This window comes from Erigeron canadensis, chromosome 1 (genome assembly GCF_010389155.1).
Source record: "Erigeron canadensis isolate Cc75 chromosome 1, C_canadensis_v1, whole genome shotgun sequence".
Classification (NCBI taxonomy): Eukaryota; Viridiplantae; Streptophyta; class Magnoliopsida; order Asterales; family Asteraceae; genus Erigeron; species Erigeron canadensis.
The window spans coordinates 7,472,752-7,490,293 of NC_057761.1; the positions used below are offsets into that span (position 1 = coordinate 7,472,752).

The 17,542-nt window shown below is 34.5% G+C and overlaps 2 protein-coding genes across 2 annotated transcripts; one reads left to right on the plus strand and one right to left on the minus strand.

The window, feature by feature from the left end:
* Positions 1-6,579: 6,579 nt before the first annotated feature.
* Positions 6,580-13,529, plus strand: LOC122599283 (coiled-coil domain-containing protein 124). The gene is made up of 3 exons (XM_043771774.1): positions 6,580-7,261; positions 8,515-8,634; positions 13,201-13,529. Exons 1-3 carry the CDS (start codon positions 6,587-6,589, stop codon positions 13,213-13,215), a joined length of 810 nt encoding a protein of 269 aa, XP_043627709.1. The 5' UTR covers positions 6,580-6,586; the 3' UTR covers positions 13,216-13,529.
* Positions 13,530-14,045: 516 nt separating this feature from the next.
* Positions 14,046-17,066, minus strand: LOC122599274 (L-ascorbate oxidase homolog). Its single transcript, XM_043771762.1, has 8 exons — positions 16,863-17,066; positions 16,585-16,694; positions 15,803-16,073; positions 15,584-15,686; positions 15,150-15,495; positions 14,700-15,065; positions 14,518-14,596; positions 14,046-14,409 (listed from the first exon to the last, which is right to left on the minus strand). Exons 1-8 carry the CDS (start codon positions 17,010-17,012, stop codon positions 14,206-14,208), a joined length of 1,629 nt encoding a protein of 542 aa, XP_043627697.1. The 5' UTR covers positions 17,013-17,066; the 3' UTR covers positions 14,046-14,205.
* Positions 17,067-17,542: the final 476 nt, after the last annotated feature.

Here is a 17,542-nt window from a genome sequence, read left to right on the forward strand (position 1 = left end):
CTAACAATATATATATATAAATTAACTTCGATACAGTTAACACATTCACAGCTACACCATTGAAAAATCTTGTTACCCACAACCCTAACCAGTAACCACCCACCCTTCGTGACTACAGCTCTAGAGGTGAAAACTTTAGTCCTTTTATTTATGGAAGGATCTAACCAGGATGTGTTAAGTTATGGAAACTGAATCATTAGTAACCTCATCTTATCAGATTCACTCCACCTCTTTGAACTTGCATATATATATGTGTGTGGAAATCACCGTTACATACTAAAAGATGAAGGTACCTTTGATTTGAAATACATTGTAGATCATTGGTTCATGATGGAAGCAGAATTCGTACACAATAGAGTTATTGTTATACATAATAACAACCCATGACAAAGAAAAAAATGGTGTTGTAAACAAATTTATGAAATTGTAGCTACCAAATCCATCATCTATTTTTCGAGTATTTGGCTTCAAATCTTAACTGAAAAGATTTCCATTTTGCAGGGACAATATCCTTTACCAATTTTGATTTTCCTTTAACAATAAGCAGTGACGGAGCCAAAAAATTTTTGGTGAGGGGGCAAATTTAGAAGTCACATGTCATATTTATTAGATGGACTCTAAAAGAATTTTAGCTGAGTCACCACACTGAACCATTTTAATCATTAACACCGATATTAAAATCTCAATATATGTATCCATCTTTAATATTCCATTGGTAAGAAAGTCTTTCTATGACGGTTTGAATTTAAGGAAAATTAAGTTCAAGTCTAAGGAGGTAAAACTTTTTCCTAATATGTTTTTGTGCTTTTGGACAGACTATTAGGCGATTTTTCTTCTTACCAGGTATTGGTTGAGGGGTGTCCAGTGTGGACGTAATTAAGACAACATATTTTAAACCCTTCGTTATGATATTCGATCCTTCCTTTTAAAAAGGAAAAAATTATAAATTTATCTAACTTCAAAACTAAAGTTGTGATATTTTGTAATTAAAGTATAAAAAATATGAAGTTCAAGGGTTGAAATAAAAATAATTAATATATGTTTTTTTATACTGTCACATATTGTGTATTCCACTCATATATATAATAATAATATAATAATATATTAAAGAAGATCTCTTCTTCATAGTCTTCTACCCTTCTTTACCATTTCACGAGCAACTACCTGCAACCCCTTTCGAACCAAAATAAAGTTTTGATGTTGAAACTTAAAGTAAAAGAGGTTTAAGCTTTCAAGATCATTGAGTAATATATGAAGTATCAAAATTGAAGTGGGGGCAATTGCCCCCATGCTAAATCTGTCCCTGACAATACTAGGGCTGTCAATGGGTTGGGTCATGGGGTGGTGGGTTAGTGGGTTGAAAAACTTTGACCCTAACCCAACTTACTAAAAATTTCAGGTCAGAAATTTCAACCCTGACCCACAACTCGTCAACCCATGACCCAACCCATATGACTTGATAAGCAAATATATAAAAGTATAACGGAATAAATCAACCAATATAAAGCTCTATCATTGATGTGTACGCTGAAAACAAAAAGTACCAAAACAAGAACGAAATTCGAGGGTATTATTGGAACTTGACACAAAGTTAATAAACTTAGCGTCTCACCAAAGATTAGTAAACATCTCATAAAATTTTGAATCATCCTCTTATTTTATTAGTGAAGTTCGGTTAGATTAGATATATAGAAAATGAGAATGGGGCGTATAGATAAATAGATTGTGGAGTATAAGATATTATATATAAATCAAATATTTTTAAGATATCGGGTTGGAGGGTTGACCTGACAACCCAACAACCCAACCCAGACCCAACCCAAAAAAATTCAGGTTGGCGGGTTGATGGGTTGGCGGGTTGGTGGGTCGAAAATCCTCAACTCTAACCTTACTTTTTTCGAGTTGGTTTCGGGTTGGATCGAGATTGACAGCCCTAGACAATACCAAGTATTACATAAACAATATCCTATTTAAACATAAGGATTTCTAATCAGAGAAGATGATTATCTTGTTCACATACAACCTTTTGTTTGAGACATAACTTCAAACACCTTGAAAACAACCAATTGTCTTGCATTAAACAAAAACCAAAACAAAAATCATAGAGAAAAATAAGAAATCCAAAAGAAGATGATGATGGAGATTGCTTTCACGTGCTGGAAAAATGACTGGGTAGTGAAGGAAAAGTGAATGGATGTATCTTCCACAAAAAGAGTCCTTAAATTGATTGATATTGATTGCGGAGTTAAATTGATGCAGAAACCGAAGAATAATCAAGGGAAGATAAAGAGTTTTTATCTTTTATTATTACCACTGGATCATAGTACTAAGACATTAAATTATCATCATATACATATATCTATGCATACATATACATATACCTATACGTATATAAATTATTATCATCAACACTCCAATACATACAGCAAAGGAAATTGATCAGTCAGAATGATGGACCAATAGACCATTAACACAAAACTTCCTTTACATGTAATACATACATATATATATATCTATATCATCAATCAACCACATGAATTCATAAAGCGTTCATAAATAACAAAAGTTAACACATTAATTAACATTTCATTTACATCTAATACATAATACACTCACAAATTTACTGTTGAATGAAGATTAATCCAAGAGAAATTTTCATTACATACCCTTGGGGTATGTCATATTATTAAGTTTCGTCCCTCTCGTGTTTTTGTATCATTAAGTGCCTTTATGGTGACTTTTTGTATCATTAAATACCCCTTAGCCTAACGTCCGTTTGTGACTCTCCGTTAACCCCCTCACGTGCATACCACCTGAGGGTATTTTAGTCATTTTACCGATAAACATCTTTTGTGTTCTTCCTTTAGCTGCTTCTCTATGCTATATCTATGTATCTGTAATAAATATCATAAATATCAACTAACAACATATCAAAAGTGTAAAGTATAAAATTTCCTATAAAGTATAAAATTCTTTTCTTTAAAATAAAACCCACAAAAACACCTCTCTTTACTGCTAGCCATTCCCATCACTCCCACCTTATTGTAAAATTTCAAGATTATTTGAAGAGAAAGTTACAAGGGATCTAAATCATTAGATCTAACTTATACATTTGATAACTCCTTATTACACCTATTTCATCTATCTATTACAAACATAAGATCAAACAACCCATTTACCCCCAAAAACCAAATCCCACAAATATAAAACAAGAATATAAATCCAAAGATAAACAAACAAAAAAATCATATATCTTCATACACTCCGATCTCTTTCCACGCTGCTGCCCCACGATTATTGTGCCAAAAAAAACGTCTCCACCATCACTCTTGCTTTATTAAGTACTAGATCTATTCTTGTGATTAGATTTTGAGGCTGTTACTTTTGATGTTTTGATATACATAGAGATAGATACAGATAGGTATAGAATACGAGATGATGATGGCGGCGGTGGATCACCACAACAGATTCGGTTGTCTATGTCTACCTTTTGCTTTGTTTTTGGTTTCCGGTGAGGTGGTAGCTGGGAATTGGTGGTTCTCGGTGGAAGTGGCAGATGGTCGATCTTTGGTGGTGGTTTCCTGGAGTTGTATTAAGTTGTTGCTGATAATGTGAAGAAAAATGGTAGAGAGAAAGAGAGATTAAAGAGAGGTCAGAAAGATGGTGTATGTTTGTATATATTGTGTATGTATATTGATATATGTATTGTGTTAGATATATAGCTTTGGGAGTTGGGACATAGACTCAACGTAGATAAGATGAATCTTGTTAATTGATAGTGTACCACCCTAGTTACTAGGCTCAAACATATTTTAGTCAAGCACCCGTACATGGTCAAGACTACCAATAATATAGCATGCTCCGGATTGAGCTCCGGATGAGCATACTCAAGACAAAGGATCATTGAAAGGACAACGCGTGGCTGACCAACCTGACATGGTGACATAAGGGTATACCAATCACCATTAGGAAAGTACACTCCTAATGGGCTCCAAACCGTACCAATAAGCTGTATGAGATCAAGTACTCAGACCTTGTCTCTCAACACTCTATAAATACTCGTCTCAATCACTCATTTGAGACACTCATTTGAGACAGATGATTTCACACAGAGATACACACTTTGCTTTGATTGTTTGGTGGCGTGGAATAACATCCATCACTGGTAGGGAACCGTCAGCAAATACAATCAACCTTCTTCTGACCCCTCCTCCAACAAGTTCACCCCTTAGCAACTAGACGACGAAATACGTTTAAACATTAATGTATATTGATATAGATCTAGGTACAAATATGTAGATAGATTGATGGATCTTGTATATGTATATTGATATAGATCTGCTAACATATTTTGGGTTTTTGTTTACATATGTATAGATAGATATAGGTTTGTTCTGGGTACATTTGTTTGGGAAGAAATGGGCTGGAAAGTGGAAGAAGAAGACAGATTTGACCTAAGGAAGAAGATATTTGTAGTAAAAGGACTAAAATACCCTCACGTGGTATGCACGTGAGGGGGTTAACGCAAAGTCATAAATGGACATTAGGCTAAGGGGTATCTAATGATACAAAAACTGACTATAAGGGCACCTAATGATAAAAAAAATGAGAGGGGCGAAACATAATAATATGACATACCCCAGGGGTATGTAATAAAATTTTCTCTTAATCCAATAAATCAAGTAAAATCATAAATTTCAAGTAAATTAATTTTAACCCTAATCAATTCTTAATTTTCCAGCATTGATTTTAATCTTACATCTTTATATATATATATATATATGATAAGATACTCATAATTGGTTTGTTCTAAGGGTTATGAATTGTTGTGCCTATTCATTGGCAATTTATTAGCCCAGTAAACATTACTATTAACTTCATTTCAATTTTTCATTATAAAATAAAATAGTAGATAAATTGGTTAATGTTAAAGATTATTGTATTGACTCACAGGAAACATATTGAAACAACATATCTACATATTTATATGCGATTTTGCTAATAGCACTCTTAGCACTCCAGAAGTACATGTCTTGTGTAGTTTTTAATGTTTAATTTATAAATATCAGATGATAAAAATCACAAGGATACACAAATATAAATGTATTCACGTCTATGCAATCCTGACCTCGTTATTTTAATTAGCTATTACTCTCAATGTTTCATTTTAGGTGTCCTATTTTGACTTTAAAGTTTTTTTCTTTGAGCTTTAACCGTATTTAGAGAAATTGTCACAAATCGTCCCCGTGGTTTGCTCGATTCGCATTTTCATCCTTGTGTTTCTTTTATCATTAGGTGTCCTTGTACTTTTCATTTTCATTGCCAACCGTCCCTAACACTAACAGCCGTTAGTTTTGCTCCGTAAACCCCACATGTGAAATGCACATGAGGGTATAATCGTCAAGTTCGTAACCACGGGGACTATTTGTAATAAAAACATTAGATTAAAAAAAATCTTTGGATTCCTTCTCCCACACAACTCCGACCACCACTTCTGGTCGGCCGGCCACCACCTGGCACCATCGGAAAATATCGTCCCTTCTTCTCTCTCGACCGTCGTGAGGTGGTGGTCAGATCTATAACGACCTGTGTTGAAGCTTGAACGTCTCTTTTTCTTTCTAGATCGTCGTGAGGTGGTAGTAGTCCGGTGGTGCGTGGCTACGAGAGAGAGAAATAAGAGTAAAAAAGAAGAAGAAGAAAAAATTAGGGTTTTTAGAAAGATGGACGAACTGGGTTTGTTTAGAAGATCGTTAATTACGTTTCATACTTTCCTGGGATGCTATGGAGTCGTGTAGTGGTGGCTAGAAAACGAAACAGCAACAGCAGCGGCGACGGTTATGTGATTGTGATTAAAGATGAAACCCTAATTGTTGTTGGGGATGATGGCCGAAGTTTTTTATGGTGAAAAGGAGTGACGATTGGAGGTTGCGAGGGTGGCCAGAAGTTTGGCTGGTGGTGGGAGTGAGAGAGGGAGGATGACGATGATTATTTATCTTTTGTTACAAATAATCCCTCAAAGATGTTTTATCACCAATAGTCCCTATGGTTACAAACTGGACGAAAATGCCCTCATGTGCACACATGAGGAGTTTAACGGATGAAAACTAACTGTTGTTAGTGGCAGGGACGACTAGCAATGGAAATGACAAGTACATGGACACCTAATGATAAAAAAAAGCACAGGGATGAAAATGCGAATCAAGCAAACCACATGGACGATTTATGACAATTTCTCCTGTATTTATCTTTTGTTGTGTTATACAACATTAGAACATTTGATATAAAATATATGCATTAATTGAGTTTTTGATGTACTTTTCAATGATTTTTATCAACTATTATAAAGTATATACAAAGATAATTACTTCAAAATTTAAAGAAAAAAGCTTTTATAATTTAAATTAGTATACTTAAAATTAGACTAAAGGAGTAACAATTTTGTCTTTTCATAAAAGAAAAAAAATCTTTGATTCGAAACCGGGACCAGGCCCTTTGGGTCTCGGCCTTGTCACATTTGTTCAAAAACGGGTCTTAAAAAAACAGCCCAATTTTAATGATACATCACACATCAATTTTCTGGTACTTGATGAACAACACACACACACTGACATCACACACAAACACAAAAACCGATCAAAAAGAAAAAAAGGTTGTCTTATTGTTTAGTTTTTTCCCCCTAAAATCGAAACCTACCAGAAAGATGCCACCGAAAAAGATGGGAGTAAACAGCAAAGCAGAAGCAGCAAAGGCAAGAAAAAGCAACCAAGAAGCCGAACGCAAAGAAAAAACCGCCCGTGAAAAAGAAGAACAATACTGGCGAGAAGCCGAAGGCGCAAAATCACGAGCCGCCAAGAAACGTGAAGAAGAATCCGAAAAGAAAGCCGAAGCCTTGGCTCGAAAAGCCGAGGCAAAACGGCTGGCAGATTTAGAAGAAAAAGAGATTGAAAAGTCTTTAAAGAAAGTGGATAAGAAAGCCAACAGGGTTTCAATTCCTGTTCCGAAAGTAACGGAAGCGGAATTGATTAAAAGAAGGGAAGAAGAACAAGCCCAGATGGCGAAAAAGGCGGAAGAGGAAAAAAGGAAGTTGAGTAGGACTGCTAAAGAAGAGGAATATGAGAAGATTGTTCTTGTTGAGAATACGAATCGAGACGATTCGATTATTGAAGCGAGGTCTGTTGAAGAGGCTATTGCAAAGATGTCGGTTTCGGATGCTTTGCCTGCTGATAAACATCCTGAGAAAAGACTTAAAGCTTCCTTTAAGGTGTGTGTTTTGATTATTTGTTTTGTTGAATTATGATTGTTAGTTTTGTATATGTATCTAAATATGATAATGATTGGTTTAAGAAGTAATGGATTTAGGGTGGCTGATCAATCAACTTTGGACTAGACTAATACATGAAAATAGTACTAGAAACTATAGAGTTTTGTAGACATTGAGTGCGGGTCGTGACCACCCTTTGCCGGAATATATTTTTGAGTTTCGAAGATGGGGTCTTTTTATGAACAAAGATGATTGCTTTTTAGAAGGGGTTGTCAAATACTAGTAATGTGTTGAATTAGAATTATAACTAGATAATTTTCCCTAAAATGCAATATCCAACGCCTTTTTAGAAATTGAGAAATAATAGGTTGTTTGTGTTGGGTTTTGGAACTTTAATTAATTGTATGTAGCTTTGTTTTTGGTGCGGTTTGGCTACAAAAGGTATCAACTTTGACACTGGTTTGTATACGTGAACCATTAATGTTAATGAAAAGAACCAGCAGGATGTCGAGTAGCGTAGGTAGCAACTGATATGGTAGATATTATGATGTTTTTTGAGATCCTTTAGTAAAGTTTTTATGTTCCTTTATTGGTTATGGTGTGCTCTTTAGTTTCTTAATATTATAAACTGGATGCACCGATCAGATGAATGCATACTTTCTTTAGATAACCTGCGGACAAGACTCACGTGCTCTATCTTTTCGTTTAGTGTATTTAAGCACATTCTTTTGTGGCTTTGTATGCTCAATATGACAACAGTGCTGCTTAGTTTCTTCTGAGATTACTGTTTACACTTTCTTTTTTTCTGCAAGTAATGGACCTTGTTGTTACTTGTTAGTAACTCGAGTATGAATACAATTATTGACGTCTCTGTCACAGGCAATATAACTAAATTTGTAATATATCTCTCCATGTAATTCATCCTGTGAATGTAATTTTTATTATATTGAAGTAATTCATTAACTTCTTATATATGTTGTATGACTTGCGCTTGTAAAATTGATCAACCCTGTGTCTCATCATACCGTTGGGTCGGTTGTAGTCAGTGATGTCAGTGTTCTTGCCAAAAACATAATTTAGAAAAGAAATTAGGAGAAACATAATGAGGGATCACGTGAATGAATGCATATTACCTCACGTAAATCTAAATTGAAGTCATTCGATGGAAGCTCGAATGCTTGATGGAGACCATTTAAAGTCTGATTTATATCTTATGTGCTCTTTTATAATCTGGTTGAATTGTTTGCTTTCAGGCTTTTGAAGAAGCAGAGCTTCCATTGCTGAAAGCTGAGAAGCCTGGTCTCACTCACACCCAGTATAAGGACATGATCTGGAAGCTCTGGAAAAAGTCTCCCGATAATCCACTTAACCGGGTAATATGATGATTAATTTATTAACTATTTCAGTTGGTTATTTGATGATGTATGGTGTTTAATAAACTTTCGTGCATACATGGATGAATTGTAGCATGACTAAAGTATTCATATGATTGGTACACCAATACATTGAATGCTACAAAGTTTTGTTAGGATAGCAACTGACTTATTTGGAATTCGGTTTGAAAAACTGATTGCAAAGTTCTAGTTTTGGCCAACGAAGTAAAAGCATTTTCAGAGGATATCTCTTGAAGCATGCATATTTTCCATTTATGCTTAAAAGAATCTGTCAGTTTTTGCATTCTCTGGCATAAGGTGTTAATGTAGTTTCTGTAGACGTAGAAATCATAAATTATAATACACTTTAAGTTATGATATCTTTTTTGGTTTATTCTTTGTGTTATAATATATAAAGAAGCCTTATAAATGTGAGCTTTCTTAATTAAAGGTAATTTTATAATGTATCATCATATCTAAAATGGAGCGAGAGGGGGGAAAAAGTAACATTTCAACGTCTATGACGTTATTTCTCCTACTGTTGATGTAGATCAATCTGATACTATTTAAACTTCTTTTAGAGTAATGATGAGAAGTAAGGAATTGATGGAATCTGTTCCTTGGTGTTTCCATTGGATATTGAACTAATAAAATCGTGGATCTGATTGAAATATTTGAGTTGAATTTCTTCGGATTATATGGTTAAAAAAGGTAGAAAACTTCACCTTTGAGTGAGTTTAGATTTAGTTAGGCCTGACTTAAACCATATAGAGTAATCTGATGTCTTTTTTGCAACTTCTATAGTGACATAATGAGCTTCTATTGAAGTGGGCTACGATTAGTAAGCATTAACGACTAAAATGTGTTTCTTTTTATTGCTAGATAAGCGTTACATTTGCACTAGGGCTGTTAAACTAACTGAAAATAAACAAACATAGCTTGTTTCTGTTTGTTCTTTTAAGTTTAACATAACAAACGAATGAACACAGTGACATAAACATATGGATTGTGCGTCTGTCAATGTTCACCTGTTAAGGAAATAGCTTGTTTCTGTTTGTTCTTTTAAGTTTAACATAACAAACGAATGAACACAGTGACATAAACATATGGATTGTGCGTCTGTCAATGTTCACCTGTTAAGGAAATAAGCTAGTTTGTCTTCTTTAAGATGCTAAAAGAACACGAAGGACATAATGAACCCATGTAAACATAAGCAAACACAATTGGAGGAACATGTAAATAGATATATAGATAGAACTATAGAAGCCATAATTTGAAAAAAAAACCTACAAAAAGTTCATAATTCGAAAATGATGTATGCAACATCTTTGATTCTAAAATAGCTCCAGAAGACACTCTAAATAAATAACTTTATGGTAAAGTTCAATTAAAACTATTTTCCGGAATTCTTCAAATAGCAGACTTATAGCAACTACACTTCAACCTTTAGCCTCACCACACACGATCACCATCCATCCTGAGATCAATTGTTAGAAGCATATAATTAGCAAGAGATTTTATGCATTTTAACACGCACTTAAATGGCTCAAGAACAAATGATTAATCAAAGACCGAAACCATATAGGTTTTCTTGACAAAACGTCAATTTTTTTTAAATCAATAATAATCAACTAAATAACTTGCTAATCTATACTTATATACTATCTAATAAAACAAACCACCCTTTTTTTTTTCTTAAACTTTCTGCCTTTGAAAAACCAAAAATACCCTTCTTCTTTATTTACTAATTTAAACATCTCCATCTAATATACCTATTACTAGTCTTAATACCCGTACGATGTACGGATTATATAATATTTGATGATACAGAGAATACGTGGTTGTTAGATATCTAAGTTTTGATACCGTACTTTCACATATTATATGAAACCCATATGAATTGGATAATATATTTGTTTAATTAAATGTTTAAAACTTTAGCAAATATCTTATCTTTTAATATAGTTGTATTCCATATATGATGTTAACATTATTAATTTCTTTTATAAATCATGGAAACTTAATATATAATTAGATATATATTTATATTATATCTAAAGATTAGTATTTGATTACAATTAGGTAATTATGAATTAGAAATCTTTTTTAGTTACACCAAGTGACACATGTCGTGCAAGGAATGTGTCAAGTTTCAATCAAAAATCTTTTTTATATTAAATCTAAAGAAAGAATAGTATTTGATTACAATTAGGTAATTATGAATTAGAAATCTATTTTTAATTACATCAAAAGTGACACATGTCGTGTAAGGAATGCGCCAAGTGTCGATCAAAAAAATACACAATCCTGTTTTAGTATATTGGTAGATACCCTTAATGAAATAATTTACAGTATAGATCCCCCAACACTTAAAATAACTACAATACCACCTTTAAACATCAATTACTTTTACATTCACCACTATCGTCGCCCCCATCACCGTCCCCATTGCCGCCCCCATCACCGTCCCCACTGCCGCCCCCACCACCGTCTCCACCACCACCTCTGCCATTACTACCCCCACTTCCGCCGCATTGCGCGGGGCATAAGTTTAGTAAAGATAACAATAAACTTGGAATATTAAACTGTAGACAATAATTTCTATAATTAATTTTGAATCTTCTCATGGGTTGGGCCTGTCACTGGGTAAAGTTCCGGATCACCGGATCGCCTGCATCAAGAATAAGAACAAGGTAAATTACATTAATTATATTAAGGATCAGCATGCATCTTTATTCCGTAAGTGCTCAATGGATACAATATTACCGTATTGTTATAAGGAACTGAAAAGCCAAGAAACAACAAGTATAAGTTCCTTAACCATGCTTCTCATGACAACATAAAAAGCAGATAGATATTATTTTGTTTCCCACAGTGCACGCCAACAACAATCACAATCTTTTGGATATTCTGGAAAACAAAGTGCGTTGAACTCTTTAGTTTCTAAGATTTTTATGTTAATACTTCATGTCACTGGCGTATTACAGATCAGACTAGTTTATCATAATTCATAGTTGTGAAGTTCGAATCTTTCACATGGTGTCGGTTACCATTAATCTATTTCATTTACCAAATATGGCACAATGACTAATGCGTGTGGTTGTTTCCGAAGAACAGTTGATACAAATATGGCCAGATTTCATATCCACGTACTCAATTTACAAGAGTTACTTATTTTAACTTGCTTCTTAACATCTGGAGTGATCATAATCTTAGAAAGGGGTTGGGTATTGTAAAACAAGTATTAAAGTAAAACAAATAAGACAAGATCTTGACCGTTAGATCATGGTTAAATTGATGCACGAAGATTCACGAAGCAATTGATGTACGATGATTTTCATGATGCACGGTGATTATCACTGAAGAAAAACCTATTGTTTTATTTATTTTACTTTAATAGTTGTTTTATCTTACCTAAACCATCTTAGAAATTATAGGCAATCTAGATCTTAGGTCACTGGCGACATGCCAAATCCTTTATTTAAACTACATGAAGTCCACAAAAAAAGAGCCAAGTCTACTTGACTACTTCCCACATCATGGGGTCCAGGTAAATGATAGGACGAAGCATCCTGAAATAAAAATACATGTACGGATTCTAAATTTATGCAACAGAATATATTAACTACCGAGATTGTGCCTACGTGCTGCTCAAGATGCACCTAGTACAGATGGAGTGTCAGAAATTGTATCAGACCGTAAAAGGAAGGTGAGTAATTGGAGAAGAAAGGGCGATGGCTGGTGGGGTATTGGAGGCAAGGGGGCGGTCGGCAGGGGTAACCCTATTGACGATCATGGAACTGGAAGGTGCATGGAAGGGAATCATATACCTCGTTGAGGAGATAGGCTCTGGGCTATCAATGAAAGTAAAGAAGCTATATGTACTTGCACTTCTGTTTGATTTATTATCCATTATTTCTAAATATAAACCAAAGAACATAATGAAGCTTAACGAACGAACATAAATAGACGTTCACAAGCGAGACACTGTCTAAGTATGTTATTTTTGCTAAATGGATAGAAAATGTTTATAATGCTCGTTCTTTATGAACAAAGGAGAATAAATGAATCTCCATTTGCATAGTTTGCTGAATGTTTGGTTCAAAACTCATAAATCAGGACTGCAGTTCACGCTTGACGTAGTGATAATTATCTTATTTGATATTTTTTTTTATTTATTCTGTGTTCTCTAAGTTATGGTAACACAACCCTAATGCCTGCTTTACATAACTTGAAAGCCTTGGTGTTTGATGTTAGGACAGAATTGCATGTGTTGACTGGGCACATTGGATGTCATTGGAGGGATACAGCTGCGTAATAACATTAAGTGGTTCCTTTTCGTCAACTGTTTTGCTTGCCTTTTTATCCATTCTCTCCTTGAATCTTTTATTCAAGTTGGCTGGTTGCCACTTCCATAAGTAACCCAGTGATCATATAAGAACTCTCTCTGTCTCTAGCTGGCACCCCACTGCTGGGTTGCTCCTTTCTCTGAAAGTTTGACTATCATATTATGCAGGTTCATGTGCCTATATAGTGCATTAATGTTCTTGTGTATATCCTTTTCAGGTGGCAGAAAAATAGGTTTGTATGTACCTCCTATCTTTTCAGGTGGCGGAGATATAGGTTGTACAACTTGAACCGAGATTCTGTACTTAAGCTCTGGGAAGACTTATAGTGTGATATTGCGGTTTCATGTATAGGTCATGAGATAAGGTAACACCTGAATCGTAGGTCCTGGACAACGTGTCGTCTTAGACCTGTCATCGGTTTGGTATGAAATGGTTTAAACGTTGAAATGATAAAGTCTGTTTTTCTATATGATGTAATAATTTCTGAAGATCTTTTTTCCAAATGTATGATTTGTTAATTATTTATCTTACAATATGTTGAATTAATGGCTCTTTCCAAATGTATGATTTGTCAGTTATAATTATCTAAATATCCTTATATGGATGTTGCTCATGTTTGTTTAGTTTTACTATTTAAAAGTCAACTAAGATAAAATAAACTTATTTTACAAAAGTATTAGTTTAAATGCAAATATATTTAACCCTAAATAATCATATATCTTGAAATTTAACAAACTAAATTATATCAAGCTTAGATTAGAAATTGTACGTTGAAATAGCCCTTCCATTTTTATCATATCTTTGTTTTGTGCGCATTACAATTAACATCGCTTTTTCATTTCTATTTACCGTTCATATCTCTTTTCTTCTTCAATCTTGAAATATTTATAAATCTCATTTTTACCGACTTATGTAGCATTAGACAAAGCTAAAAATTATTAGATGTTATAATCACTGCATCATGATACCATGTCTGATTTCATTGTAAAAAGCTTGTATTTGTGTTTTTAGACGTTAGCATCAAGAAAAATCAAAATGAGTTACTTGAAGTAAAAACAGAAGTAATCCAACAATTAACTATATTAACTTTTGAGGTAACTGTATATTTATTTTACAAGGAAGAAAGTAAATTAAGTGAATTTTCTTCAAATGTTTACAAAAAATCAAGTGTAGCAAAGAATATGGTATTTTAGCTGTCTTTTTAATTGCTAGTTGCGACGGATCATGACCTTTTCCCAGCAGCCTGGCCACAAAGAAGGGCATTTTCTGGCAATGGGTACTCGTCTCGTGGCGACATCACCGGAGAATAAACTCGTAGATAGAACTGCTCGCCTAAATATTGTCGTACCCAAAACTCGTTTCTGATATTCCACATCCCGACATTGTCAAGTGCAATGTATATCGCTGTCCATGATTTCGGGTATACCTTCATTCAAACAGTTAGACATATTTTTAGCCCGATGTTATTGTATCGTATACGAGCAATAATAAATCGAGTTCAACATAATTTTAGACAAAGCCAAAAGAGGCTAACCTGCACGGTACATCGCGAGACTGCATCGACTAGATTGTAATTACTTCGACTCGTCTCACTCCATTCCCCTTGGTCCATTCTGTGTATCGAAAAACATTATTAATAACAGAATCTTTGAACCAAACGGCCCCTTAATATATATTATAGGATTTTGCATATAATGAGACAAGAAAATTAATTACCCAACAACAAAGAAGTTGTATCCATCAAGATGCCAACTTTGCATAATATTCTCTTGATTCTCGAACACGATCTCAATGAAATCTCGAAAATCGGCACCCATAACCGACGTGTCAAGATACGGGGCCTTATCCGAGGGAAGGTCAGGAATACTCCCGACCTCGAAAATTCCACTAATGTTGAAGTGATCTGCTAGCTTAAGAGGTGTATCAGCAGGGACAAATGACACACTATTAACATTGTATCTTTGTTTTCGGTCGATTATGGATGCAGATCCACTGATTCGAATCGTTCTTGTTATGTTAATCTGTCCGTAATGATACGATCCTTGAGGGTTCGGCCTCGGTCCACTAGCCGTTAAGTTAGTCCTGAAAAAATAAAACGAACAGTCAATACCTAACGACAAACGTAGTCGCAAATGACCCGTTGCGAAAAAACGTTATTGTTTTTACCTGATGGATCTGGCTTGGTTTAGTGACCAAACAATATCGGTTTCAGGAGGCGGTGGAGGGGTGCCCGATACCGCCTTTTGGGAGTTAGTATAACGGAAGATAGCCGTCGTGTTGAGGTTCTTACTATCGAAACGAGAAGAAATGGCCATATAGTAATCTTGTGGTGGTTGATCTGCCGTAACGAGAACAGAATAGGACTGCCCGACGTGAATATCAAGTGACGATAACGACGTTTGTACGGTATGGGTCCCCTCGACTTCGACTAATTTCATCGTGTGACCTTCGATCCTAAAGTTTAACGAGTTTCGTAGACCCACATTTGATATCCTTAGCCTATAGGTTTTACCTGAGATATATTTTGTTCGGTACGTTCGCTTCAGTTATAAGTAAAAACTCGCAACAATTTTCAAAAACAATCGTCTATATATATTTACCTTGCTCGACATTATATGTTACACCACCGTCACCACGACCGTTGATCAAAACCCCATCCGGAAACGGAAGCATCCATCCGAGGTCCGCGATTTTTCTAAGTACCTAAAAGACATAACATTGAAAAAGAAAGATAAAAAACCGGTTTTTACTAAAAAAAAAAGATAGTAGACTTGCTAAAATGTAACATTGTGAACAAAAATACATTTCTAGTTAATTACCGTGTGATTTGTTGTGTACCAATCTCCTATAAGAATCGAGTAATCATCAGCCGGGTCTGGAAAGGGAACGGGGATTCGGGGTCTGCTAAGGATTTTGATGGCCCCGAATCCACCGGCTGCTTTCTGTAACCCGATAGACGGGAAATAAAAGAAGCTTCCGATTTGATCTTTGACTTGTAATTTGTATGTATAGTTTTGGCCCGGTGGGATCGGGCAAGTAGTCCCGTAAACTCCGTCTACGTACGAATTCCGTCTTTGTTGTACTCCATTCCTAAATTTAAAAAACACGGAATCATATTATATTTCGGCAACTTGTTTTTAGTGTTATTTTTTGCCGAATGTTATGTCATGTCTTTTGTTTAATAAAATTAATGTCATATTCAATTAGTCAACTAGCGAATGGTTTCTTGTTAGAGTGGTTTAAGGGTGAAATAACTAGAGGTACTATTGATGATTAATATAAAGTTTTCAAAAAAAAAATAATAATAATATTGAAAATACAATTTTGGTAAGTAGTTGTTAGACGAAATCATAGTTAACGCGGAATATGGAATATTAGAATGTTCACATGATCATTCCCTAATGTGTTCACATTTCTATAATTAGTTGATTGATTAATTAGATGAAATACTCTTTATGGGTTGGTTCATGCATTTCAAAGTTTGTACATTGTTCAATTATATTATGTAGAAGACAAAATTTTCGACCTCCTTCTGAATCATTAGACCAATAGCTCATTGGCGTATTATACTCTAAAGAACTCAAATGGAGAGGCTACGTACCATGAAATAAGAAAAGGCTCCGGTAAGTTATTGAAGACATTGATGATGAGATTATCGTTTGTGACTGAATATATTTCCGGGCCTGGAAACTGCCCATTTATCAATATTCCCTGTGAAACAAATCGTAAAACAAGTTATATATCTCCATAAATAATAAAAACATAAGCCAAAGCCCCTATATATAGAGATCTAATGATACTGATTTAGTCCTGTATATACTAGTGATCATCACAAAAGAGTGTCATCAAGATTTATAATAAATATCGATCCTAGCTTACCTGTTGACGAATGCCCATAGGGTATATGTCACCATATGTAACATTCCATGTAAAAAAGCGATACGGGTCTTCGGCATTGATGATCACGACAAGAGATAGAAGAACACAGAGCCCAAATGACACTCCATTGTGTATATGCATCTTTCTCATGTTAAATCAAAGAAGAGAATAGAATGGCGAGAGGAGAAAGATATATTTGAGATAGTTGATATTGCATGGAGTGTTTATTAGATGAAAAGATAGTGTTTATATAGGAGTCATATTTTGTGAATGGGTCTAACCACATGGACCCACTTGTTTTGTTTATGTAAGCAGCTGGACCATCCGGAGAGAACCCTTTAAATTTTACTCGTTTTAAGCTTCCAAATATATCTAAGTTTTTTTTTTTTTTTTAATAAATTATACATAACTTAATAAATTATTAAGAGTAGTCACTCTATACTCCTTTATAAAAAGAATAACATTCTCTTTTCTAAATGTTGAATATTATACATGACGATATTATACTTATACCATCATTCTCTACTCCTTGAACACACACAACTCACCCCTTGAACACACACAATTCACACCTTGTTAATATATGTATAGCATTGCGATTTAAACATGCTTCATTCGGGAGAAAAAGAGGTGTACATCGGATGATTTTGTAATGTCAATTGTATCCGTCGTAACACGCA